The sequence below is a fragment of the Periophthalmus magnuspinnatus genome, chromosome 5 (assembly GCF_009829125.3).
Source record: "Periophthalmus magnuspinnatus isolate fPerMag1 chromosome 5, fPerMag1.2.pri, whole genome shotgun sequence".
NCBI classification, from domain to species: Eukaryota; Metazoa; Chordata; class Actinopteri; order Gobiiformes; family Gobiidae; genus Periophthalmus; species Periophthalmus magnuspinnatus.
In genome coordinates this window covers 7,861,922-7,888,323 of record NC_047130.1, presented here as the reverse complement: position 1 = coordinate 7,888,323, position 26,402 = coordinate 7,861,922, and the positions used below count along the sequence as shown (strand labels likewise).

Genomic DNA, 26,402 nt, shown 5'->3' with positions numbered 1-26,402 from the left:
AACTCACTTCCACACTCAATTTGAACCATTTTAAGTACATTTAAGCCTTGGTGGTTTCTCTCTGTAATTAGTTTGTTGTTAAAATAAGTTCTCACATTGGCTTCTGTCATATAAATACATAGTAAAAGAGCCAGTCTTTTGAACAGCGCTTTGAAATGAAAGGATGCAAAAGATTCAGATTCCATGAAAGAGACGAAAGTCCCTCTCTAATTCTTGCATGTTTGAGTAATCTCGCATTCCTACTACTCACCTGCTATTCTTTCAGAAATTCTGAGTCCAGATAATACAACATTTCTGGTTTTGGATGAATACTGATGTTTATATAGGACAAAATGTAAGAACACGACTTAGTTAAAGTGCATATGACAGATTACTACTCATTTAACTAAAACACTTTCACTAAAACATAGCTAATATTTAAGATTTTACAAAAATTCAAGCTCAGTTTTGTCTTTTTTTTTTTTTTTTTACTGCTGGTGAAGGTTGTAATTTCACTTCCTGGTTGGACATGGGCAGCAGATGTGACATATGTAGAAGTAATTACATAACTGTTACCTAGCCAACAAGGGTCTAAATTGCACAATACTTATGATGAGACAAGAAAAATGACCTTTCTCTGCATTTTGGATGGATTTTTTGGTGTTGATGACATAGGTAGAGGGATTTTGTATTAGAATTCTGTGCTACTTCCTGTATTTTTGCAGTTTTCTTTTCAAGTTTTGTTTTGTTTTGTTTTTTCCTTCACAAACTGCCACTTAACTTATGTAAAACTATGATAAATATTTGTCACAGGTACTATTCCACCAAGCCAAGTCATAATTAGAAAAACATAAAAACCTCTCATATCCACTTTAATTAGGATATTATATATATGATGTTACAGCTGTTAGAGAAATTCCGTTCTTGTATTGTACTAAGGGCACACTATCTTGGCCTACATTATCAGAGGTATAATACTCCCTACAAATGAAGGACAGCAAGACTGGACTAGTCTGGAATGGAAAAACACTATCACAATGTCTTGAGGGTTCGTGTTTTGCAATTTGACTGATTGCAATTAGCTATTCATCAAAGTATTTAGGGAATACAATGAACTGATATAAAACTTGCTATTACATGCTATTTAAATATCATTGTTTTAGCTTGGCTGTTTTAACAAGCTCGTAAATAGCATTGTTACTCTGTGGAATGACTGATGTGGGAAGGATTTAAGGTGCAGGAACGCTACACAACTTTCAAGACTTGGGGAAAAAAGATGTTGTTAAAATCTACTAAACCCCTACAAGTACTACCTATGGCTCTACAGTCAGAAAGCTTCACAGAGGAGGGTGTGTGTGAGAAAACTGCATCGCTCAAACAGGTGACTATCTCTAGATACACACAAATGTACTGATAAAGTAATGTACAAATACTTCAAGTAGATAAGTAATCCGGGATGCAGTATAAACAAGTACACGTGCCCCCTCTCCAATATCATTTCCACATATATCTATAGTGACAGTATTAGTGGTAGGAGTAGTAGTAGTGGCAATTGAAGTATGGCAGTAGGTTATCACAGTATTATATGGATTTGAAGAATGTAAATGTATAGATTGTAACCAATGGAAACAACAAAAGTGGTGACACCGGGTAAGTGCAAATTTTATTATTATTGCTGAAAATGTGGAATGTTTAAAAGAGTAGATTTCGTAAATGTCTTACGTGAGAAATATTAAAATAATTGAAAACTGATGCAAGTGCAGTGGACAGTATAATAATTAGGCATGTGTTGTGTATTTATGTAATTTGGTTGCAAAAAAAAAAAAAAAATCTAAATTACAACAAAATTCTTATCTCGTTTGCAACATAACTTTTGGTGAATCTGTTTGTCTCCATGGTGATTTTATTGTTTTTGCAAGGAGTATTCCACTGTATGGCATTAAGCTTATCTTATCTTAATGGCGAAGTTACAGGTATGGTCGATCTCTGAAGAAGCGAGCGTACAGTGAGACAAGATGTTTTTCCAGGGTATTTTTGAGCAATAAAGCACTTATAACTGAATAAACACAAGAGAAGTATGTTTAATGCAATACGGTGTAACATTCCAAGCAGGTGGAGAACGCCCCACCAGCACAAATACAACTTTAAATTTACCAATAAGATGAAAAATGACCCACTTTAGGTGCCTAATCCAATAGTTAAAAATCTGTAATACTATAAGCTAAAGCTTATTGCAATTTGACTGTGCAAAATGATAGATTCACTGACAGTTGGAAATATTTCAGCAGACCATCAAGTCATTGGCGGAACAGGACAGATGTCTTCAAGGCTTAATCTTCCCAAATTATCAAACTATTAAGATTCACAACAACTGCAACAATATACAACATGGCATCTGGATTCTGTTTAACCAAAGTACCAAAATGTTAAATGTGCTAATAATGTTTGAATAATATGTTTACAGGCTGCTGGGAAAATGGACATAAGGCAAATTACACAACAATTTTAAATATCGTCAACATCACTGATCATGGAGGAGTTGGACGTTTTGGACAATAGTAGGCTGGGTGAGTGGAGCTACTTACACATACATTTTCAAAACCTATTTAAACTATATAACCAAGCATGATGACTTTAAATTTAAGTCAATATATGAAAAAAATTAAAATAAAAATCTATGGTTGCGAAAATAAAGCATAAAGTCTTTTTTGGAACTGGCAATTCCATTTTGTATGATCTAATCTTACAAGCACTGCATTTTGACCCAGACAAAATGACATATCAAAGTGAATCAATCATTTCATTTCCAGTTTCTTTTCCAAATAACTAAATTATTTGGAGAAAATTTCCTTCATACTGTTCCTAAACCAGACAAATTACAAAACAACATTTTGTTATGACAATCATCCTGCAAATCAGATTCTAACCGATATTAAATATAGTATCTAGTCACATTCACAGGACAGAAATGAACCTTTCCTGAAGCTTTAGAATGAACCTGAGCTGTAGCAAAACGAGTATAAGACACAGACTAGTATACGCCCATGGACCACTATGGAACCTACATGGACGACTGAGGGATTACACAGATATAAAACCACATGGAGACAACACTATTCAAATCCACTCAACTCAAATTGTTTCACTGAGTTTACTTAAAAAGAGTCACAATCAAGAACTTTCCCTATTTTAATAAATACCAAATCAACAAAAACTAAGGTGATGAAATGCATTTGTATGGCTCATTTTGGCTGCCCTTTAACCATGTAATGCTTATCTACTTTACATCATCTCTTACTGTGATCTTTGACCCTTGAACTCAGTGGGGCGTGACCTAGAATTTGAGCCTCCCTGACAGGTGACATTATGAAACAAACTGGAAACTGACCCTGACAGGGCTCCTGCCAAGAGATGACTTCATTCAGCTTTAAAAAAAAAAAAAAAAAAAAAAAAAGGTCACTGTTCCGATATTTTAGATTTCATACCTTAAAATTTTGGTATTGGGAAAATGTGAGTGAATAAATAGCTCCAATGTTTTGGTCAATTCTTAGTTTAGTGTCTGTACTCCCTTTTGGTGAAGGTGTATAGACTTTTAAACACTTTCATATTGCCATTAAACTGCAATATGAATGAATGAAATATGAATTAATAGAGATCGATTAATGTTTGTTTTTTGTTTTGTTTTGTTGTTTTTTTTCATTTTTTGATGTTGATATGGATTGTTTAGGATCAAGAACAACCAATGGCTAATAAGTTCTGCCAATATTTCTGGGCCAGTTTTGATTCCATCCATCCATCCATTTTCTTCCGCTTATCCGGGGCTGGGTCGCGGGGGCAGCAGTCTAAGCAGGGACTCCCAGATTTCCCTCACCCCGGACACGTCCTCCAGCTCCTCCGGTGGGACCCCAAGGCATTCCCAGGCCAGCCGAGAGACATAGTCCCTCCAGCGTGTCCTGGGTCTTCCCCGGGGCCTCCTCCTGGTGGGACATGCCCAGAACATCTCTCTAGGGAGTTTTGATTATTTTTGCCAAATTTTGTCATTAAAATTATTATTATTTTTTTTACTACAAAACTATTAGATATCTGTGCAGTCTCATTTTGTGCTGTTATCTCTTCACACTAAAGTCATTTAAGTGTTCAAATAAAGCTTTATGTGTACTCTTTAGTTATCAGGTCGGCCAAAACAAAACATTGGCCTCTGCTGAATATTCAAGGCCGATGTCTCTGATAATTAGAATATCGAATATCAACTGCATCATAACTGATAAGCTCCAGGGAAAGTAGTTAATGATAAAGCTAACTGAAACTTGTACTGTGTAAGGTGACATTTATGTACTTCACAGTCGGTATGTTTAAATTTTTGTCCATATTTTCCACCCCTTTCTTAGGGAAACCAATTTAAATGCTGTGATGCCTCCTTTTACCACTAATGTTTTATGGATAGATTTACTTTAAGTTTAAAGTGGGACTAAACACATAAACTCCTCCCACAACCACATCTCAAATGGATCTGCTAAACTGGGCAGTGCCTTGAGGGCTAAAGAAGAGTATAAAGGGGCAGGAGGGACAGGGTCTGGGGGTATAAGAACAGTGTGATTGGTCTAACAGACATCCGCACTTCAACCTTCACCCCTGCAGTCAGGACAGTCATGTGCGATGCCATGTAGTACTTGAAATTTCAGTGGCCACTGGAGGGAACACACACTCAGTTTTTTGGCTGCAAATGTACCTAGTTTGCACTAAATTGCTAAAAAAATAAAAATAAAAAAGCACTAGGAACAGTAGGCAATGCTATTAAAACACCCTATATACAGTTTAGTAGCAAAAATGTAGTTGATTTAGTGTTTAAAGGTACAATGTGTAACCTTTCGGGTGTGGGATAATCCTTGTCACTCTTCATCTAAACTACTCTCTGATCTGACTGCCTTTCCATTTCCTTGCTGAGAAAACAGTGAGATGAGGGCGAGGATAAGACCATAGCGGGAGGACAGTGTTGATTACATGTGCTACTGTTCACTCTCTCTACTCTGGTGCACACGTTTGATTGGCAGAGGGCCACCTACAATATTATATCCATACACCATATACAGTGGACCTATAGGTTAAGATGAGACAGGCCAAACCAAGACCAGATGTGATGAGAAATAGGAATGTGGAGGTAGTATAACAGAATGTAAGTATTGTTATGATTTAGTCTAGTCTACTGCTGGGTTTCAGATGACATCACAACTTTTGATAGGCCAGTAATATTTAATAGAGATGACAGGCAGATAAAATTTATACTGTCAGAATTAAGATTTTCATTGTAATATAGTGAGTTGTGGTGTCTAGTCACTAATATAAATGATCAGATTCAACATTTGTGCATTTACCTTTTGGATATTTCATCGGAAAGTCAAACATTAGCAACAGGGAAAACTTTCTAATGTCCTTGATCTGGGAGTATGACATCAGCCCAACTTAGAATCTGAAAACCAGCGCATACTGTTATTGTGTCCTTGGGCAAGACACTTAACCGCCCTTGCCTATGTATGTATGTATGTATGTGGTGTGTGAGTGAAAGATTGGTGGTGATTTGATTGGCCAACAATGCAAATTGGCAACCTCATGTCCATCAGTCTACCCCAGGACATCTGTGGCTACAATACTAGCTTACCACAACCAAAGACAAAATGAATTAATAGTGCACAAAATGGTTGAGTATGTGTAATATAGGATTTGGCAGCAACGTGTAGTCATTTTGGTAAACTAGGGTCATATGCAGGTATCCATCGGAGGTGCCGACAACATCATGGCTCTTTGTTGTGATTATGTTTACTGCAACATCAGCTCTCATTGGGCACTGGTGTTTTCTAACACGAAAATCAGCAGACTTGTTTTTGTTATTAAGTTGTTTTAGATGAATATTGCAATTTCAAATTTTCAAATTATAACATAATGATCCACGGGTGTCATAGATTATAACAATATAGCAGACGCAAACACAATAAGTGTTCTTAAACTAATAAACTCAACATTAAAACTCACTGTTCAAGATGTCAGGGATGTCTTATATAATTTAAAGGAATTCAAACTCTATTGGGAAAACTTATAGACCCACTGCTATTAGATTTATGGATGAAAATTGCAGTCAGGCACTGCAAATCACCCAAACTGTCTTGGGTTTGATCATAAGCAGGTGTGGAGGAGACCTTTGGAACAGTTTGCAGGTCTATTGAGAATTGACAAGCTACCAGTCCAGAAAAGTTACAGTTTAGCTCATTTCACTTGATTCTATAGCTAATAATTCTTTATTCAAAAACACCTAAGATGATATTGTCCTTTAAACTGTCTTAAAAATAATGCATAATGTGATTCTTATATTAGTTTACACATGTTAATGCTTCTGGACATGTTAAAAAAAACAGAAAGAGCAAATCTGCCTGAAATTCACATTTAGATATTTTTCCAAAATTGTCCAGCCCTGGTGAGGAGCTTCCATTTTTGGGTTTCAGTCTCTGCCTTCTTTCTGTTTAAAAGGATTTTTTTTTTTTTTTTTTGTTCGCCTATTCAAAAGACATATTTGAAAAGTTAAAGCTGCACTATGGAGATTGTATTGCTTTGCTAACTTTGTATATCTTGCATTTATATAGCTACATGACATGGTGTTGTCATTTGCTTGTAACCATGAACACAGATAAGTTTCCATGGATACAATCAGGTGGCTGACCATCCTGCAGAAAAGTTACGTAGTGCATCTTTAATTACTATACCAACAGTCTCAACTTTATATCCCCCTGTAAACCATAGATAGGAGGCAGTTGTGAGTGACACTTGCAGCCCATAGTGAGATGAGGACAAGCGCTTCTTGTTAGTGAGTCTGATTAGATCCAGATGTGAACTGTGCTACTGTTAGCACGTTAAGCACAGATCTGCTGCCTGCTCCCCGCTGCCTTCTGGACGGTTGCTGCTGTATCTGGTTCTTACTACTGTTTCAAGTGAAAGCCGGGCTGTCATAGGTGGTTCCAATTAAGATAGATTATCGAGACTGTAGAGCATATTTTAGCAACATTTATGAGTTTTTTTTAAACATAATGCTGTTTTCGCATCACAAAACACATTTCATTCAAGCTTACTTCAGATGCCTTCACTAACATGTCCTTTAAACAGTTAACATCATGTTGCTATCTATTCATTACTGCTGTTGCTATTAGAGGGCACAGAACTAATCTAATACTTGCATGTACACTGAACACAAAATGCTGCGTTTTCCTATAAAATTTACAATATGTAGCCTTGGTCGTGCTCCACTGTATGGCTATGGGCCCACAATGATTCATTTCCATCAATAATATAATTAGTTTTTTGCAATTAGTCCCTGTAGAAGCCTTCAGTCAGCATTTTTAGCTCTTACTGGTTAGTGTATTCTAAATGTTCAATAGAAATAATAATTTGACCATCTGACTCAACTGACCATTAGTTGCAGCCCTGGTAGCTATTAACTCGGTATTTTGTTTATCCAAGCTCTGACAGCTTAACATGTGATTTAAAAACAACAGTGCGGCAAATTCATTGTTGCATGACAGAGAGCAGTCAAATGTAAGCATTTTAGAGGTAAAGAAAAATCATTGTTGTTTGCTTATAATGGCACACTATAACTCAACCATGCACAAATATTCAACTCCTTTGCTTAAAATGTAAGATTTGTGGTTTGATTCTATATATATATATATAAAAAACACTAATGTAAAAGCCAAGATTAAAAGGAAAATATTACATTTGTTCAGTTTTTCTACAGGTTTTTGACTTCTACACCTGTCTAGCCTCTTCTGTACCTGTATTAGTGCTGGATTGGCTTCTTAGGCTTAGGCTCTCTGTGTTTGTGGATCAATGGAGCTTTTGAGCGTCACCTCCAGCCAACCAGTGCGCACCCACGGATACCAGCCCACAGTCACTGCTGCAGATTCCAACCAGTCAACCACATAATCAATACCACATTTAACTGTTTTTTTTTGTTTTTTGTTTTTTTACACAAACCTATCCAACCCAAAGCCCTATCTCAAAACTTGAATTAGTCACTTATTCAGCTGTTCACCATAGCTACTACCAGACATTCAGTGAAACACATGAAGGCTAAAAAGTGGTTTACAAGTTGCATTTTTGTAATTGTTCAAACTTGACAATACTACAAAATTCTCAGATATCTGCAATTACGTACTATTACTTTCTACCAGTGTTATTACTTCACATTCATTCCTCTTAATATGGATACCCATCACAGCCTTTCAAGTACTTCCTCACTATGGGAGTACAACCATGCAATAAATGATCATCTAATATAAAAAGTAGCCTATATAGTAAGCTATTTTCCACACATAGGCAAATAAAACAGGAAGGATACATTAGATATTGTTGGTTTTAAATAATTAAATAAAAAAATAATAATATTCGGTAAATTCACTAACAAATGTAATGGGAAAAAGTAAAGGTTTGATTTGATTAGGCCTTCAACGATTCTAGTGCATTGCGTTTACTGATTTTTAATTCACTATTCCACTGTTCCAGACAATAAATAACTAAATAACTCGATGTAAAACAGCAATTCATCACAAAGTCAAACTTAAAATTAGGCTTTAAAACGCACATCACGTGAAATAGCCTCAACTTCACCTCTCAGCTTCACCTCTCCCATTGTCTTCCTGGCAGCCACTCGCCCGGACCCCGCGGTACTCTTCCCCCCTCCCTCGTCTCCCCTCACTCACCTGGGCTCGCTGATCACCGGACACGACGCTCCGAGCACCGGGGACTGGCAAAACAGGTAGGACACGCACACGCCGGCGACCACGTGATCACAACAATAAGCGCTACTGCGTAAAAGGCGCGTAAAATGGAGAGATGTGATGGAGTTTCGGGGGGAGAAAAAAAGTTCCAGAGAGGATGGATGGAGGAGACTTGGATGCCTGGACACGGGAATGTCTAGCGGAGGACTGGTGGTTAGTGAGAGGTGTGTAGGTATTAGAGGGGCAGAGGGAGAGGGATATTTGGGGAGCCACTGACCCCGCCTCCCCTGCCTTTGAAATATGAACAACCAGCACTGAAGGGAGTAAAGAGAAGCTGTGTTGGTGGAGCATCGTGGCTTGCAATGTCAAGGACTACTGCGAAGGTTATGGTGGTAGTAGTAGAAGTAGTAATAGAAGTAGTAATAGTAGTAGTTATAGTAGTAGTTATAGTAGTTGTTAGTAGTTAGTAGTAGGTCTTGTAGTTAAATAGTTAAATAGTAGTAAGCCAAACATTAAAACTGCAGGTGTTTTAAAGGTAAATGTAAAGAGAGATGATATTGCTTTGCCTGAAATGTTACACAGTATGGTATTAAAATTATCTAACACATTTATTTTATTGTATTTTATTTATTTATTTATGCTCAAAACATGCATTATTACTGTAAGTGAGATCGCCTCTCCACAGATCTAACCACTAACTTGGCCTTGAGGCGTCACCTGCTTGTCTTCACGCATAAAGATACTTTCAGTGCCATATCTTGTAACATTTTCGGCAAAGCAATAACATCTCCATAGGGACAAGTTGGTAGCGGGCCCTGCATCAATAAAATTATAGTCACCAATTATAATCACCAATTTAATTAATCGGTAACTAACTATCCCCAATGAACAGTTCATATACTCATAATGTGCATTATGTAGCTTTTGTGGAGGAGGGTCCACCACCTGCTTGTATCCATGGAGATGTTACTGAATGGAAAAGCTTTTGAATGGAGATAGACTTTAATGCCATACTGTGGAGCATTGAAGGCAAAGCATGGAGCCCCTTTAAATCTAGGAAGCCTTATGCAAGATTTAATGCAGGATGTATTCGGTGCAAGTTTTGAGGAAATCAAGTTGACCTTATTTTAGTGTTTTGAAAATGGTGGCAAATGGTGTAAGAGAGAAGTTAGTCTAAAAATAGCAGCTGTTAACTGGTGAACTTGGTGAGCTGTGAAGTTGAGCAATTTGAGCTGAAATGGTTAGACTGAGCCTGTGATGGTGAAAACACAGAGGAGCACTTATGGATCTTAAAGGAAACATTGTGCAAATTTTTTTCAGAGATTTTAACCACATTATAATAATTTTCCCTTCTCATTTACCCTCTCGAAGTTGTATTTAGAGTGATTTGTAAATCTCTGAGTATTTTTTATTCTACTGCATTTGAGACATTATTGCTACAATCTCCCCCTATTTTATTGCCAATTGTATAGGCCCATTGCTCTGCACTTACTACATTCTCCAATTTTTATTTGTTAAACAGTGATACACGTAGGATTCCACAGCGTTGACAGAAATTTACTGCTTGCTGGAGTGATCTGCTCTCCACAGGAGGGGCAGACGACATGGTCCTGTTACCTCATTGGGCACCGCAATTTTCCAAAGCGCAAATCACTGGACTTGTTTCTTTTATTAAATTGTTTTAGATAAATATTGCAATTTAAAATGCCCAAAACATAACGTAATTATGCACAGGTGTCATAGATTATAACTTCAGTAGTCAGACTATCTCTAGACTATTCTGACTATCTTTCTGTGCATGTTATTTCTAAATTGAACATGAAATCAACCTGCCCATCCATGAAAGTGGATCTCTCCTTCACTGTGGAGGTTTTTCTTTTTTCCACTATTTATTTTTTTCCTTGCTGAGAAGGAGGGTCTAAGGATAAGCGATGTTCTGGGACAGTTATTCATTTGCTTGTTTTCTGTTGATTAATGTGCTTGTTTGTTTTTGTTTCATTGTTGAGTTTTTAACTTTCTGTTGGATAAATCAATTTTCACGTTCAGCCCTAAAAGGCAACTGCTGTTGTGATTCTGGACTTTACCAAAAATGAATTGAATTGAATCTTAATTGCTCCTATGAGAGAAATTATTACAACTTATTACTTACTACTTATGACATACTGATGTGTGTGCTGCTACAACCAACTCTCAGACCATTTTCTCCATCTGACAAATCTATTATCCCTTCAGCATTGTCAACATCGGCCTCAATAGGCAATGGGCCAAAAGCGTCTATTTGCTTTCTTTCGTGAAAACATAGGTCTCCATCATGGGAGGACGCAGTTATTAAGAATATATTTTACTGCACATTTCCCACAATTCACATGTTCAGGCACATGCCACAGCCACAAACCAACCAATCAGCGAGCAGCACATTCACTCACAACACAAACAAACAGTGGCTGGAGATCAGCTTCATATCAGAATAATGCGAGTGTGAGAAGATGGTGAACATTTGCAGACAACAAAGCCGTAGTCTTTAGCACCAAGATGACACACTGCCACATGGCTGTATGTTTATAGATTAGATTAAGATCTCCTGAAATGACACTATTACAACATACAACCACACACGCACTAATTATTCTGTTGTTTTCCTTCTTTTGTGGACGATTTTGATATTGGTTATTATCGGTAAAGTTGCTGTGCAAGAAGGGTACAGTGTAGAGATTTTCTAATCCTTCCACAGTAGAAACGCACTATATGAGCGTCAAAAACGTTATTAAAATAAACATAAGATCATGCAGTTCCAACTACCCGGCTTTATAGTGTGGCCCAAACAGCACATCTTTTATGGTTGGGAGCACCATGAAACACTGCCCACCTGTTCTTCAAAAAGTTGAAGAACAGGTGGGCAGGGTTTCATAGTGCCCACCTGCTCTTTAAAAAGTGGAAGAACAGCTGGGTAGGGTTTGAGTTGGCACAAGAATATTTCCAGATGCATTATTGGCTGATAGCAGAGGATACATCACCCTTAGCAAATGCTGTTTTCTCAAAATGTCTCTGCGAAAAATTCCAGATTACCAAAAAACGTGCGAGAATGTAGATGATGTCAGTAGAAAACAGGCTCCTCCCTCCATGGAAGTCTGTCAAGTGCATGGAAAAAGCTGTTGCCCCAATGCTTACAAATATTACAAATTAATTAACCCATTGCATATAGACCAAAGCATGTCTTGTTTTCTTGTGGTTCTTTTTGCTTTGTAGAAAGACTTACTGTAATTCTTGAAGCGTGTGGGGCCTTGTCCAGGTGGAACTTCTCCTCTGGGACACATAAATCACATGGAGGGTGACCTCAGCTGGACTCCTCACATGGACGAGGAGGAGGACGTTCTAGCAGCTGTACTTAAATCTGCAATTTTTCTACAATTGCCTAGGTCATTTTTTAAGTGTTTTGGAAAAATACAAACATAAACTGCCTATGTTAATAAGATGTAAAAATGTTCCAGTCAATGACACCTACAGATACAGCAGCATCTGGAGAATAGAAAAATCAATTGCAAAAAAAAAAAAATGTCTTTAAACTATTCACTAGAGCTGGCGAGTTGGAATTTTTACACATTTTATTGCACTGTGCTTTACTGTTTGACTTTATTAATGATTTTCATAATTTCACCTCAGAAAATATTGTGTTTTTGTACCATCATACATTTGTCTTGCTTGTCTCCATGGTGATGTCATTTCTTTGCTTAAAATGTTGCACAGTATGACATTTAACTTATAATGCCAGGTGATGCCACTAGGTTACAGGTCAGGGGCTTCATTTATAAAGTGTGCACACGTACATAAATGTTATGTACGTGGTTTTCTTCATTAACTTTGTGATTTATAAAAGGACTACTTAATGTGAAAATGAGTGGGTCAGTCCAAGAACTTTATGCGTGGGTGCTTTCAGAGATGAGACAGAAGATGATCTGAGTTCAGAGAGACGAGGAACTGAGGAAGTTTGTGGAAGTTTGTGTTTTGTCCGTATGTACACTTTTAGTCAAAATTCCAAGTAAAGTTTTATAAAATAAGGCCAGTTTTGCTTGCATGTTTTTGTTTTATGTCTTTATGCTTTTGCACAATGCTGTTACATGTTTCACCCAACAATCTGATTTTATGTAACGTCTTTACCTCTTTTATATACAGTGTAAATTTTCTCTTTTGTGCTGGCATTTTACACCTTGCCTGGGGATTACAATTGGAAATTAGCTGTATAGCAAATCTATAGAAATGTTAATTAATGTGCATTGTCCACATTCAAATAAACTACTAAATTGGATTGATAAATATAATGCCATACTGTGAAACTACCATTGCAAGACTCCATGAAACGTAACAGTTCACTATCCATTCCCTGTGATTTATGAAGTGTAGCCTCCTGACCTGAAGAAGCAGGTCAGTTCAATCATGAAGGTGCAATGCCTTTAAACCAAGTCCAGATGACCTTCCAAAAACGTTTGATTTATGTTTGAAGGAAACAAAGTTGTAATAAGTCAATTGATTTCTAGACACCTTAAAAGTCACAACAAAGTGCTTTACAGAGTGCAAGACTGACCCCTCTAACAATGGAAAGGTTGTTGCTTTGATAAGCCAATAACCTCTCTACAGCTATAGTAATACACCTTAGATTCAGGAGGAGCAGTGTGGTTTTTGTCCCAGTCACAGAACACCTTTGCTAAGGTCTGTCCGGTCCCTATGAGCAGGAGCATTGCCGATATTAAGTCAGACCTGTTCCAGTGCATGTCAGAATCCGCTCAGGCTGCTCTTTGTCTGTTCTGTTCATTTTATTTATGGACAGAATTTCTCCCTGCTATTTGCACATGATGTTGTCTTGATGGCATCATCAAACCCTGACCTGTAGCAGGCACTGGGGTGGTTTGCAGCTGGGTGTGCCAAGGTGGTTTGCTCTCTGGTGGGTAGAGAGTCCCTGTCTCAAGTGGAGGAGTTCAAGTATCTCAGTATTTTGTTCACGAGAGAGGGAAGGATTAATGGACATGTGCAAAATTTGAGTAAAGTAATAAACCAAAATACTTTAGTTCATTAAAGTTGGTAGCACCTTTTGCTTTTTACTGTGATGACTGAATTTATAGACTTGCCTAAGAATAACTGGCTGAGAACATTGACAAACCATATCATTTTGTTCCACTGCTCCTATAACTCTTTTACCACTCACTTCCTCCAGAGACCAGCAAAATGCGTTAAGCTACATCTGCTTTGCACAGTTTTCATCAACCAATTATTCAATAGTACACCACTGTGCACTGGCGCCAGTGGAGTTTATTCTTCAAGATGACAGAGGGATACACAGCTGAAAGTTAATATGATGCAAATTGGTCATCTTTGATTTGGTATATCATATTTACTTACTTAGTCATTTTTCTCAAAGTCAGTAAATCTAAATTAGTCAAATTGAAATCAAGATGAATTGTCTGAATTCAAAATATTTACACTTGATTTTATTCATAGGTCAGATGTTGATGGGAGGTCAGAAAAGGGGAGAGACATTCAGTGAACAATTCAAATCTCAGGCAATGTCAAGATTATCAGCGAGACAAATTCTCGCCATTTTTGTGACTTCAAAAACTCTTGAGAAACTGTCCTGTTCAGCTCCAACTGAAGCATGTGCTATGTCCCATACAATCAGTGGTGCGAAAACTGACCAATCACAGGGCAACATTGTGGTTTGGGCAGAAGCCAGCGCTGAATGAACCAAAACAAACTTGGCAACGCTGACATATGTACTTCGGTCTATTTTAGTGAAAATATGAACTATTTTCTTTGGAAACACTGTTTTGTTTGGGAGACACTGTGCATTCGTGGACAGGGATGATGCCTGTACATGAAGTATTTGTTTGAATGTTCCGATCAATGGTCGTGTACGCCTTCAGTGAGAACCATCCCACACTGATGTGTAGAACTCTAATAAGAGGGCAACACATGTCAGTCTCGTGAGAGCCAGGTGAGGGATTTGAGGGAAAACGAGTACAACAATTCCCCTTCCCCTGGGATATCCAGCAACACAAATATTTGACCCCAGAACTGCTATTATTTTTGTGGAAGTAGTATGTGTTTTTGGGATAAACTTACGTCTTTGCGACCCTCCCCCTATGTGTACTTTCCCTTTCTTTCTGTGTTGACGGTGTGAAATGCCAGAGGTTGTGAGTCGCTGACAGACTGCCCTTTGACCTTTAGAGAGGGGAGGGTCTAATTTAGAGCAGTCCTGGCACCCTGGTGACTGGCCACACGCACAGACACATGCACACATGCACACACACACATACACACGCACACATATATACTGGGCTGGGGATAGATGAACCCTGAACCCTGAACTGGGGACAGGTCAGTGGAACAAAACATGCAGTATCCACAGAATATGTGCACCATTGTGTGAGTTAGTTAGCAGAGACTTATGTCACAGCCAAGACAGACAGGTCAGTTCAACCAGGAAAGAAGTAGCCATTTTATCATGTAAAAAAACAACTGTTAACCTTTAAGGAACAATGGGTCATTTTTATTAAAATTTTATAGACATGATTTTATCCCTAGATACAATGTAGACAAATTCAAATAAAGTATAGCTTTTTTCTGACACCAACTGTAGTACTGATTTATTCCTAATTCCAAAAAAACATTGGTGGCCAAAGGGTTTACGTTATAATTTGGTGTCTTGGTTTTCAAGCTGATTGTCTCATTACCTAATTCCCAGCACCTGCAGCCAATCATGAATCAGTGCTAGTGCAGCCTCTGCAGCTCAGTGAGTGAATTCTGACAGTTCTAAGGTTTCACATCAGGCATGGCCTGAGCTTGTCCATATACATGTATATGTTATATGTGTCCTGTATACAGGTCAAGAAACTGGAAATACAGATTCATTTGTGATTGTAGATCCTTTAATACCGTAAGAGCGCAGGCTGCACACAGTTCCTTTAAGATCCCTGTGAGATTGCTGTTTTTCTGTTTATTTGAACCATGCTTCAGTGCCGCTGGGGCAACCTGTCAGGCACACTGGGTGTCTGGCCAGTCAAAATCATACACTTTGACAAAACTTTACAAAGACGTGGGTCTGGAACAGTATCCTGTCTCCCTGATTGGCTGTGACTGACATTCAGATTAACCAATCAGAGAAACATATTGTCTATTTGTGAGATATAAGAAGTCATATATTTAGTTCTAAATGTTAATGACAATATTTAAGGGGCGATGTCTTACACATTTAAGAGACAGGTGACACAAATTAGCAGCTGTGATTGAAACATCCCTAGTTAGTGCTGTTACTTGTCACACTTTATGGTCAGATTCCAGACCCATTCTTACAGAAAGTAGGCGGGAGTGGTTGGTCACATAGTGGGCGACCACTGTGCCCGGGAACAAGTCCAGATCTCGTGCTGGACTTTGGACGGCCTCAGGTGGAGGATTGTGCCTGTGGTGCATGGTTTATATTGATAGGGGAAACCGGAGTGCCCAGAGAAAGCCACCCAGACACAGGGAGAAACAAAGAAAAGGCCCCAGTGAGATTGCCAGCCACTCTGCCACCTTTGGATGTTTTGGATGTTTTATAATTGTTTTTATCTGTGAGGCAGTGTGCTTTAAAGAAAATTAACAGTAAATGTAATGTAAACAAATTTGCCAAAATATGTATTTTTTAATTTATGTTCCACTGTAATGATGTTCACATATGAAGTAATCCATTTGGCAGTGTGAAGGCTCTTACATTAAGCTGAAACAGACCCCTGATACTGGCCTCAGAGACCTCCCTATTACACATATTTTTAAGCACCAGAGGAAGCTAACTCTCTCCTTGCTATTTGCTATAGTTGACTTGTAGCCCCATGGCCAGGTGCATGTGCATATAGTGTTTGTGAGTGTGGCAGACAGGCCTTGTTAAAGTGCGCTCCTGCTGTTTTAGAGGCTGCTCACTCATTAACTCCCTGTCAAGTCCAGATTCTATTAGTCACACTCCCATACACACTCCATGGGCCAAAACCAACTTTCTCTGACACTAATCACATTATTTGGACTGCACTGCTACAGCTACTTTTGTATGATAGCTTTCATAGTATTCATCATCATCATCATCATTGCAAACTCGGAGTCCAGAGATGACACACTGCGATTAAAACTTCTCCAACACATTATTTACTGCTATTAATGTTCATATCTTGATTTATAGACAAAATAGTGAAAGAGCAACATCCAGAATAGGGTGACAAAGACGTCCCTATGTACCTGGCACAGTCCCAGTTTTGTCCCCTCCCCCAGCAGATTTATCCAAAATCATTGAACAAGAAATGTCATAGGTGTCCCTGATTTTGACCAATTTGATCCCTGCAAAGAGTAAAGGGGCAATATATTGTCATTTGTTTAGCTAAAATGCAGAAAACCCTGCTTGAAAATGAACATAAGGCAAAAAAATGCACCGACAGAAGTCCCTCCGATTTTATACAGACAAGGGAATCGAGACTGGACAGTGTTATGTGCTCTTTTTGCAGTTTTATTTATGCCAACCATCTCAACCCAGGTGTGTGCCAGTTTTTAATTTCACCGTAAATCCAGGATCATATAAAGCAGGTTAATATGAAATTTGAAAGACCAGAATGAGTGAATGAGAGGAGCTGCTGTTTTTCAATAGAAGTCAAACATTTATTGCACCATTACCTGTGAATTACCAGTTATCATGCTAGCAGCTCTGGTTTACTGTCATTTAGGTGTTAAATATGGATATATGTAGCATTTAGCAATACAGTAGCATTTTTCCCTGCTGTTGACAAAAAAAGCAATTGCTAATTACCTGTTTCATAGGACTTCCACTTTTATCAGGGGTGTTAACTGACTGGTTTTATTAAAAGAAAATGCAAATGTTTGTTATAAAAAGAAGACAAAAAGAGTTTTCCAAACATATACTTTCTATTTTCCAAACTAAAAGTCATTGTGCATAAAGTTGCAGACAGTACCTCACAGTTTTTTAAGAGCACTTTTACAGCCCACATTAAAACCGTCATGTCATAAAACTGTGACATTTAACAGAACAAAGCCAGAAGAGCTACAGTGTTGTTTAAATTGGCTAAATAACGTCTTATAGATAGAGATAGATAGAATTAGATAGTCATAGTAAGATCATTGTCCAAGGTATTAACATAACATTACATTTTTAATTACTTGGGCATTTAATCTTAACAAAGCGTGGTGTGTTCCTCTACAGGATCTGTTTTTAAGACTTCATTAAACCACAGAAAGTAGAAGCTCTGCAAACTCTAACACCTGGGGCATTAGCTGTTTGTGTGTTGGTATAACACTGTAATACTCAGAGTAGAGAGTCATTTCCTGTCAATCTGCTTTATAATGACAGTACACAGCAGCATGTAATCAAAAGTGGAAGATATCAAAACAACCAAAATAGTGCTGAATTTATCCAGTTGCAATTTGAAAGGAACCATATGTGAGATTTGAAATTTCCTAAACATGAGCTAACAGTGTTCTCAAATACATGGTAGACATGTTTAAATCAAAAATCTCTTACACATGTAATGCTGATTTATTCTTCATTACAAAAACATTGGACATGATGGACAAGTTGTTTATGTTATATTTGGGTGTTTTAGTTCTCAAGATGTTTATCCAATCAGAAAACAGAGTGCGCCTCGCATGAGTCTCTCATTTGGGTTGCCAGTTTTAAACAGAGACTCATGTGAGGCTCATTCTGCTTTCTGATTGAATAATCGTCTTGGGAACCAAAACACCAAATTATAACATAAATAAATGGTATATCATGTCGTTTTTTCTAATTAAGAACAAATCATCATTGGAATTCATTCATCCAGTCATTCGAAACTAATCAGCATTAGAACATTTGGGTTGCCAGTTTCAATGCTGAAATCCAGTTGTGTAAACCAAAGGAGTCTCTCTGATCTGAATGACTACCTAAACCCCAGCACCTGCCAATCATGAATCAGTGCTAGTGCAGCCTCTGCAGCTCAGTGAATGAATTGTGACAGTTTTGAGCTTTTGCATGAGACATGTCCTGTCCATATGTAGCCAATTTTATTATCATTTGTGAAATCGAATGTGTGGTTAAGGTGGAGTAAAAAAAGGGCACTAGATATCTGATGCTGGTATGTGAAAAAAAATCCTGTTATCAATATAAGCACTAAAATATTATCTATCTCTTCTTCAAACACACCCAATATCACAAGATGTTGCTATTGCATTGAGTTTCCATTCAGAAGCAAGCACTTATTACCAAAATGTGCGATGTCCTGAATTGATTTTAAACCTTTTAGAATGAAAGATAATTGCTCCCAAGTACTAACACATTTTGTTGTTGTTGATGTTCAGGAGGCTGGAGTCTGAGTTCCAGGCCTGTCACTTTGTAGAGACCACCAGAGAAGCTTTGAGAGACTCCCACATGGACCAAAACATCACTATACTGCACGCCAAGGTCGCGCAGAAGTCCTACGGCAACGAGAAGAGGTACTCATGTTAATCCATATTCTCTAGTTTGAGTTTGTAAGTAATCTGTTGAAAATGGTTCATGGTTTTAATGTCATTTCCTAACTTAGCCTAGCTTGTAATACAGTCTTGCAGTGATAGAGAAGTGTCCGTCACCTGCTTGACTTCACTGAGATGTTTTTGGTCTTTCTGGAATGTTTCTCACTATGGCATTAAACATATCTATCTTGTATATCAAATTACAGCTAGTTTTATTGCTCAAAAAATATACATTCTTACTGTGAGCAGGTGTCTCCTCTCCACAGATCTACCCTGTAACTTTGCCTAGTGGCCTCTACTCTGTGTCTAAGGACATAGATAAGTTAAATACCATACTATCCAACACAGTCACATGCACCACCAAAAGCCATTAGAAAAGTTACACAGTACCCCTTTACTATTATTTACTTTTTTTGAAAACCAAAATAGCATGGATCTGCTAAAGCCATGTTGATAATTAGCCATGCTGCTTTTAACTATTCCAATCGGCTTCATTCCCCGCCTCTGCCACTAGATGTCAGTGTCAGGCATCAAACTGAAGCTTTCAAATACAAAATGAAAGCAGTTACTTTACATATTATTAGAAGTTAAATACGACAGGTAAATATGATATAGAAATGCAAAAGAGTTTTAAAGTTTTAAGCATGCATAATAAATTGACTTTTTGAGGTTTTAACTGTGTTATACTATTGTTCGGTCATCAAAAAAATACCTGGAGCTATATTTAGCTTAATACATACTTGCTTGATGACCAATAAATCTGGTTCTCCTACGTCATTGCAAAATATATGGTTCAAGTTTTCCCAGAATTGTTGCGTCACAGGCAGTTTTTAAATCCATAAACCACTGCCAGGCTTGTTGTAAGCATTTCTACCGCCACATCGCCTTCATTCCAACTGTGTGCTTACATGAACATGTTGGGGCATGTTTATTATTAACTATAATTTGGTTTTCCCCATGGTAATTCCTTTTGGAACCTTAAACCAGGTTTTAGTATAGGGAGTGCCCAAGCTGGAAAATAGTGTCTGCCTCAATATATGGCAATTATTTTACGGTCTAAAGCATGAAATGCCATAAGAGCATGTTTAACAATACAACAGTACAATTCATAATATGTGTTCTTTAAAATCCTCCAGGTTTTTCTGTCCTCCTCCTTGTGTGTACATCAGTGGTCCAGGATGGAGGCTCATGCAGGACAATCTCAAAGGTGAAGTGTCAATATATTTGAATGAACAGTAAAACCCAGTGTGGTAGTGACTGTACTTGTATGCTTTTTATTGCCCTATATTAGCGTCTGGCTTTGGAGACTCGGTGTACCAGGTCAGAGGGTACATGTGTCTGGACTGCTCCAGCCAATCACAGAGCGACGCTTTTAAACTGGTGTTTGATGAGCAACCGGACTCCAGGGTGAGACCGCAGTGACAGAATAATAACTAATGTGTCTGTACCAAAAAGATTACTTCTGTAAATAATTAGGTGGCTTTACAATGATAATAAAAATGTACTGTGCCTTAAAGGAGTACTATATAACCTTTCTGCTTGTCTCTAGATGTACGGTGTTAAACATATCTATCTTGCATTTATCCAATTATTTTTAATAATATTGAAAGAACATGCGGGGTCACCTCTCCACAGATTTGAATGGTAAAATTGCCAGCTTCATTTCATAGAGAGAAATTGAATGCTATACTGTGGAACATTTCATGCAACGCGATAACATCTCTATGAAGACAAGTGCATGGTATAACCTCCACCAGAAACTTGACATAGTGCAACCTGAAAAGATAACAAAGCATTTCACATTGCATCCACTAGTTTAAGCAGGGATAAAACTGCCATTTGTTGACATACATTCTAGCCATAGACTGTCTAAAGAAATGGACTGAGTGTGACGTGACTCAGAGCGTTCAGCTCCAGTCAAATGAAGCTCATCGGGGTTAGCGGTTACAGGGTGAATTTGGAACCAAGTTCCATATTTGGAATTCGGACTGTGAATATCAGAGCAACCAAAGAGCCAATTCAGAGCGAGACTGTTGAAGGTAACGCACCTTTCCACCCGTACCTCCAGTTTATTACGCTTAGCAAAGCTGTCAATCAAACCTGTTGTTAACGCTAGTAGGAGTGACCTCAGAGAAAGAAGGCGCATGATTTGTCTGATATTAATATTCATATCTTGATTTACTGACACAATAGTGAAATAAAAATAACATGACTATGTAGAGCGGGTTAATATGAACATTTTAAGACCAAAATGAGCTGCAGGTACAGAGAGGGGGCAACAGTTTTTCAATAGAAAGTGAATTGTGACTAGAGTCGATGGAGCAGGAAGCGCACCCATGCTCACTTCCTGTTTGGAATGTGGTGGCTAGCAGGTTAGCTATGTCCAATTATATATACAGTCTATGATTTTAATCAATGAGTACCAAGTACGAAGTAAAAAAACTTGATACTTCCCAAAACCATTTTACGCTGACAATGAAACCAAATTGTAAGTACTCACATTTCCCACAATGTGTTGCTGAGTGGAAAGAATGTTAATGCGTTTGTCACTGCAGTTTACTCTGTCTTTGAACTTGAGCTGTTTGACTAGGCGGTCTAAGACTACAGTGTATTTACAGAGGCTTTTATGACAGTCCACTGTGGAACTAGAAACAAACAGCACAGAGCAGGCTCAGTGTGCTGTGTCCACTGTTCGTGTACTCTCAGAGGAAGCACAAAGGCATTAAACATCCACATTCTACAGTCAGAGGATAGCACAGCTTTTATGAGATTATGTGGGATCAGTTAATGTAATGTTGCCAAGGAATTTGGTTATTTAAGGACACGTGTTATGCAAAATTGACTTTTTTGAGCTTATAACACTGTTGCCCATCAATACCTGGAGTTGTATTTAGCTTTATTCACACTTGTTTCTCTACAGAATACTTTTTTTTTTTTTTTTTTTTTGCAGTTTCAACCATGTTATACTACTGTGCCCTCAGCAAATACTGGAGATGCATTTTCTTCATTCATGTTTGTTTCAGTGATCCATTAAATTGTCTGAGCACTCAAAAAGGCTCTGTTTGTATTTTGCCTGGATTGTTGTGTCACGGGTAAAAACCTGAACTTCTGCACAGCTTTTAAGTCCATAAACCATGACTCATTCCACCAGATTTGTTATGTAGTCAAATATTGTTTGAATGAATGCATGGCTCTATTATCATAGCATTCGTAGGAGATAAGGACTTCAATTGTTTACTTTCTAATTGTTCATTCTTGTTGCAGACAGAAGATGCACCTCCAAACTCCTCTTTGAAAATGGACATGTAGTTTATTAAGTCTCTATTTTAAGTTAGAAAATATGAAATAATCATCCCAAAGTGACCAAAGAACGTTGAAAGCGTAATTAAAGCCACAAAAATACATATGTGTTCTTTAATCCTGTTTACAAGGTTATCTCTCTCTGAGCCCAGAAATCACTCTATTTCAATTTTCCCTGGTCTGTGTGTCAAAGACAGAAATCCGAAGGTCTCCTGCGTGGTTCATGTATCATCACCAGGCTTGTTCTGAGCATTTCTGTTGCTGGTAGATGCTGCGATGCAGGACTACCGCTATAAGCATGGAGTCTTTTAGCACAATATGTCTTACATCCAGGTGATGTGAACAGGAGTTAGGTCGACCAAGACTACTTCTTTTGTTAAAATTGTTTAAACTCACACCCCCAATACTGTATATTATAAAGAAGCAAAAATTTGAAAGTGCCCTACTTCACTTTTCTGATGATGGGTACACTGCCCTTTTGTTTCTATGGAGATGTTATTAGTTTGCCTGGAATGTTCCATTGTATGATATTAAATGCATCTATATTGAATTAGGCAAGATTTTATTGCTCAAAAAAAGATGCATTCTTACTGTTCCACCCCACAAACCTGACCTGTAACTTGTAGCACTACCAATAAAAGTTATGCAGGATAGACATTTTCAGCTCTGTATAATGTTGGTAAAATGTTTAAAAATGTAAAAAATAAAATCAAATTTCAACTATTTCCAAACTATATGCTCATAGAAAAGATGTATATAAGCAAAAGCTTACATTTAAAATAATGAACAGGAGATAATGTGTAATTGTTTTGTGTGCAGCAGCTGTTTGCCTGTGCCAAGTCCCTGTACATCTCGGACCAGGACAAGAGGAAGCACTTCCGCCTGCTCCTGCGCCTCTTCCTGGGCAGACAGGAAGTGGGCTCCTTCCACAGCCGCCTCATCAAAGTCATCTCCAAACCCTCGCAGAAGAGGCAGTCCATGAAGAACGCTGACTGTGAGGGCATACACAAATTATCAACATTAAAAACTTTTTTCTTTACTTATTAAGAAAGTACTTTTTAAATAATATGCATTTAGCAAGCTAAAATATTATCAGTGCTTACTTTTACTTAATGTGCCTCTGAACACTTTACACAAGAGGCTGTTTAGATTGCAAAACCTATATCACACTGATAATATCAAAAACAATTTTTTTAAGATATTTTAGAATATTTTTTTTATGGCAGGTCTCTATTAATTTTGACATTTCAATTTAGTTTTTGTCAGGATTTTGAAGATTTCTTATAGGCTAAATTCTCCAAAGTCTCACATCCTTTTGATGCTTAGCTCTAAAGTGATTTTACCCAATTTTTGTTAATTTAGTTGAGCTTTTTTTTTCTTACAGATGTACTGTAAAAGCGACTCTGAGACTGCTGTGTGCTGTCGGCAACAAAAAGCTTTTTATTGTATGTGAAGCAGGAAGTGCGTGGTTAACATCTTAGTTGTTAGCATTACCATGACTGCAAATTGTGGTGAATAATTGGAATGAGTTAAGAAAGTTGTAAATAACTTTGAACTGCAACATTTAAAAAAAAAAGTTCTGTTTTTCATCTTTTTAGACACTATAAAGCAGGTAACTTTCAGTGCCTTTAAATGAATATTACCCTAGGAGTGTATGTGTTTATTCTCTGCTGTTGTATCTGCAGTGTGCATCTCATCGTGCTCCAGAGTGGCCTTGTTTAATCGCCTGCGCTCCCAGACTGTGTCCACGCGGTACCTCTCTGTGGAGGGAGGAGCTTTTGTCGCCAGCGCCCGCCACTGGACAGCTTTCACCATCACTATGGGTATGGTGTTACGTTAGCACCTATTCTATTCACTTATTGGCAAGACACTTTAGGTTTGATAGTTAATGGTTTTTACAGCCAAGTGTGTTCTTTATAAACATTTTGCACCATGACGATTGTGTCTATGAACAACACAATCATCATGATGTTTTTGATCCTACTTAAGTTGTTGTTGGGAAATGATGTTGTAGCCAAGATTTTTGAACAATGAGTGAAGAACATCTTGACTAAATCAGATTAGCAGAATAAACTGTTAGCTTTGCCCACTTAATCCCTTCTCTTACTCTACTGTTGCTGTTACAAACAAAACCATTGTCTAGAAAAGTCACAGGAAATTGTTTCAACATAGTGCTCACCCATCAAAGTACATTGGATGAAACTGTTTGTCGCTGGCACTTACTTCCTTATGGTTCTCATCAAACAAAATGCTTTTACAACTGAATAGGCAATCACTGTCTCCTTCATTTAAATACAATATACAATATAGCCTACTGTATAAAGTAAAAGGTGTTTTCCAGAACTAGAAAAAATTATAACAGGGTACTTTTGTATGTTGCAATAATATCACGGTCTCAATATTAAAGCTTAATTTATTCTTTTTTAAATATATCACATCCAGGTAATTATTTCAAACACTGATTCTTTAAAAACTATTTTACTACAGTTAAAATGCTTGTACCTGATTTCAAACCATGAGTCAGGAACTTGTTTTAGTTTGAACCTTTAGCCCCGCCCACTTAGTCCTTTCTGTCTTTCTATTGCACCATGACAACTTTCGGGGACTGAATCAGGTTATAGGTCCAACCTCAGCCTACTATTAGCCTTTTTGTTAGCCTCTTCAAAATGCACCATGACAGAGAATCAAGTGTCTGGTTTCCCATGATTCTTATTGAAGACTTAGTATTACTCAATAAAATGCTATGTAAAATGAATAGATTATATTTTACAGTCTCCATTTTTTTTCTCATTTAGCAGCTTTTACCATACAATGTATAATGCTGAGAGCATTTATCTCCACAAGAATAAATTGAAATCATAGACAGGCCCTTGAACCCTCCACCTGAGTCCTTTTCACATACATTTGGCCTCCACTCTCTGTCTCTCTCTGTGCATGAATACAGTCAGTGTATGGTCCATTCACGTCTGTCTCATCTGGTAACACTGTTTAAATCTGCACTTATTTATTTAACACTGTGACCCTGGCTCGGTCAGACCTCCCACCACCAAACCATAACCCCTCTTATCCAACTCATCTGCTCTGGAGAGAAATATTCTGTATTTGATTACGTACTTTTTATTGAGCTTTTAATGTGGCAGGCTTATCTGAACCACAAAGAATCTTTAAAATGTAATAAAAGGTTGTGTATTTTTTGGCAGAGAAGATCTTTGAATAGCAGGATGTATCTGTAGATATATAGTAAAAGTAGTGGAAGTATTGGCAGAGATTGTGGGATTTATAGTCTATAGTACTGCACACTATATAGTATTAACAAGAGGGTTCTCAGACGTTTTGAGGCCAGAGATGCCTTATTGGTATGAAAATATCCCAAAGACCCTCTTCTGGTCTCCATCACAATAAAATTCAGAAGTTTAAATGTTTATGACCAAATTTGGATGAAAGATTAATTTCTGAAAACCATTGAAGTAGAGTACTAGTAGTAGTATTTAAGTTTGTATGTAAAATCCTCCAGCTAAGGTAGTCCTAACCAAACCTAGCTCAAGTTCTTGAGGTGGGTCCCTGTTGCTCCTGACAGGTTGTCCCAGCACCATTGAAGCATATGTCAAATGCAAGGATCTTCATTACACTTTCCACTTGCATCTCCACAAACCTGACTCTGCTTGTTTGCGCTGAAATGTTGTTCCGTTGGTTATAACCTACATAATGCTTCAGTATGGCACAATCTCCATAGGGAATCGGCATTGAAGGATGGGTCAAGTGCAGAGGACAAACTCGCATTACTAGCAGTAGCAGAATTTATATAGAGTATAACATTCGGACATTCGGGAATGAGTCAGCTCTTTGGAACGG

General features: G+C 37.8%; 2 protein-coding genes across 5 annotated transcripts in view; one reads left to right on the top strand and one right to left on the bottom strand.

Moving 5' to 3' along the window:
* Window positions 1-8,929, bottom strand: part of matn4 (matrilin 4) — a 37,365-nt gene extending 28,436 nt beyond the window's left edge. For all 3 annotated transcript variants that reach the window (XM_033966627.2, XM_055221973.1, XM_055221974.1), the window contains exon 1: window positions 8,721-8,929. The gene's annotated coding sequence lies outside the window, so the exon portion shown is untranslated. The remainder of the gene's footprint in view (window positions 1-8,720) is intronic.
* rbpjl (recombination signal binding protein for immunoglobulin kappa J region-like) overlaps window positions 2,502-26,402 on the top strand; it is a 36,959-nt gene continuing 13,058 nt past the window's right edge. For both annotated transcript variants that reach the window (XM_055221976.1, XM_055221975.1), the window contains exons 1-7: window positions 2,502-2,546; window positions 8,665-8,776; window positions 19,098-19,232; window positions 20,387-20,457; window positions 20,542-20,657; window positions 23,370-23,544; window positions 24,236-24,373. In XM_055221976.1, coding sequence (XP_055077951.1) covers window positions 2,510-2,546; window positions 8,665-8,776; window positions 19,098-19,232; window positions 20,387-20,457; window positions 20,542-20,657; window positions 23,370-23,544; window positions 24,236-24,373 — 784 coding nt within the window. In that variant the 5' untranslated portion in view covers window positions 2,502-2,509. The remainder of the gene's footprint in view (window positions 2,547-8,664; window positions 8,777-19,097; window positions 19,233-20,386; window positions 20,458-20,541; window positions 20,658-23,369; window positions 23,545-24,235; window positions 24,374-26,402) is intronic.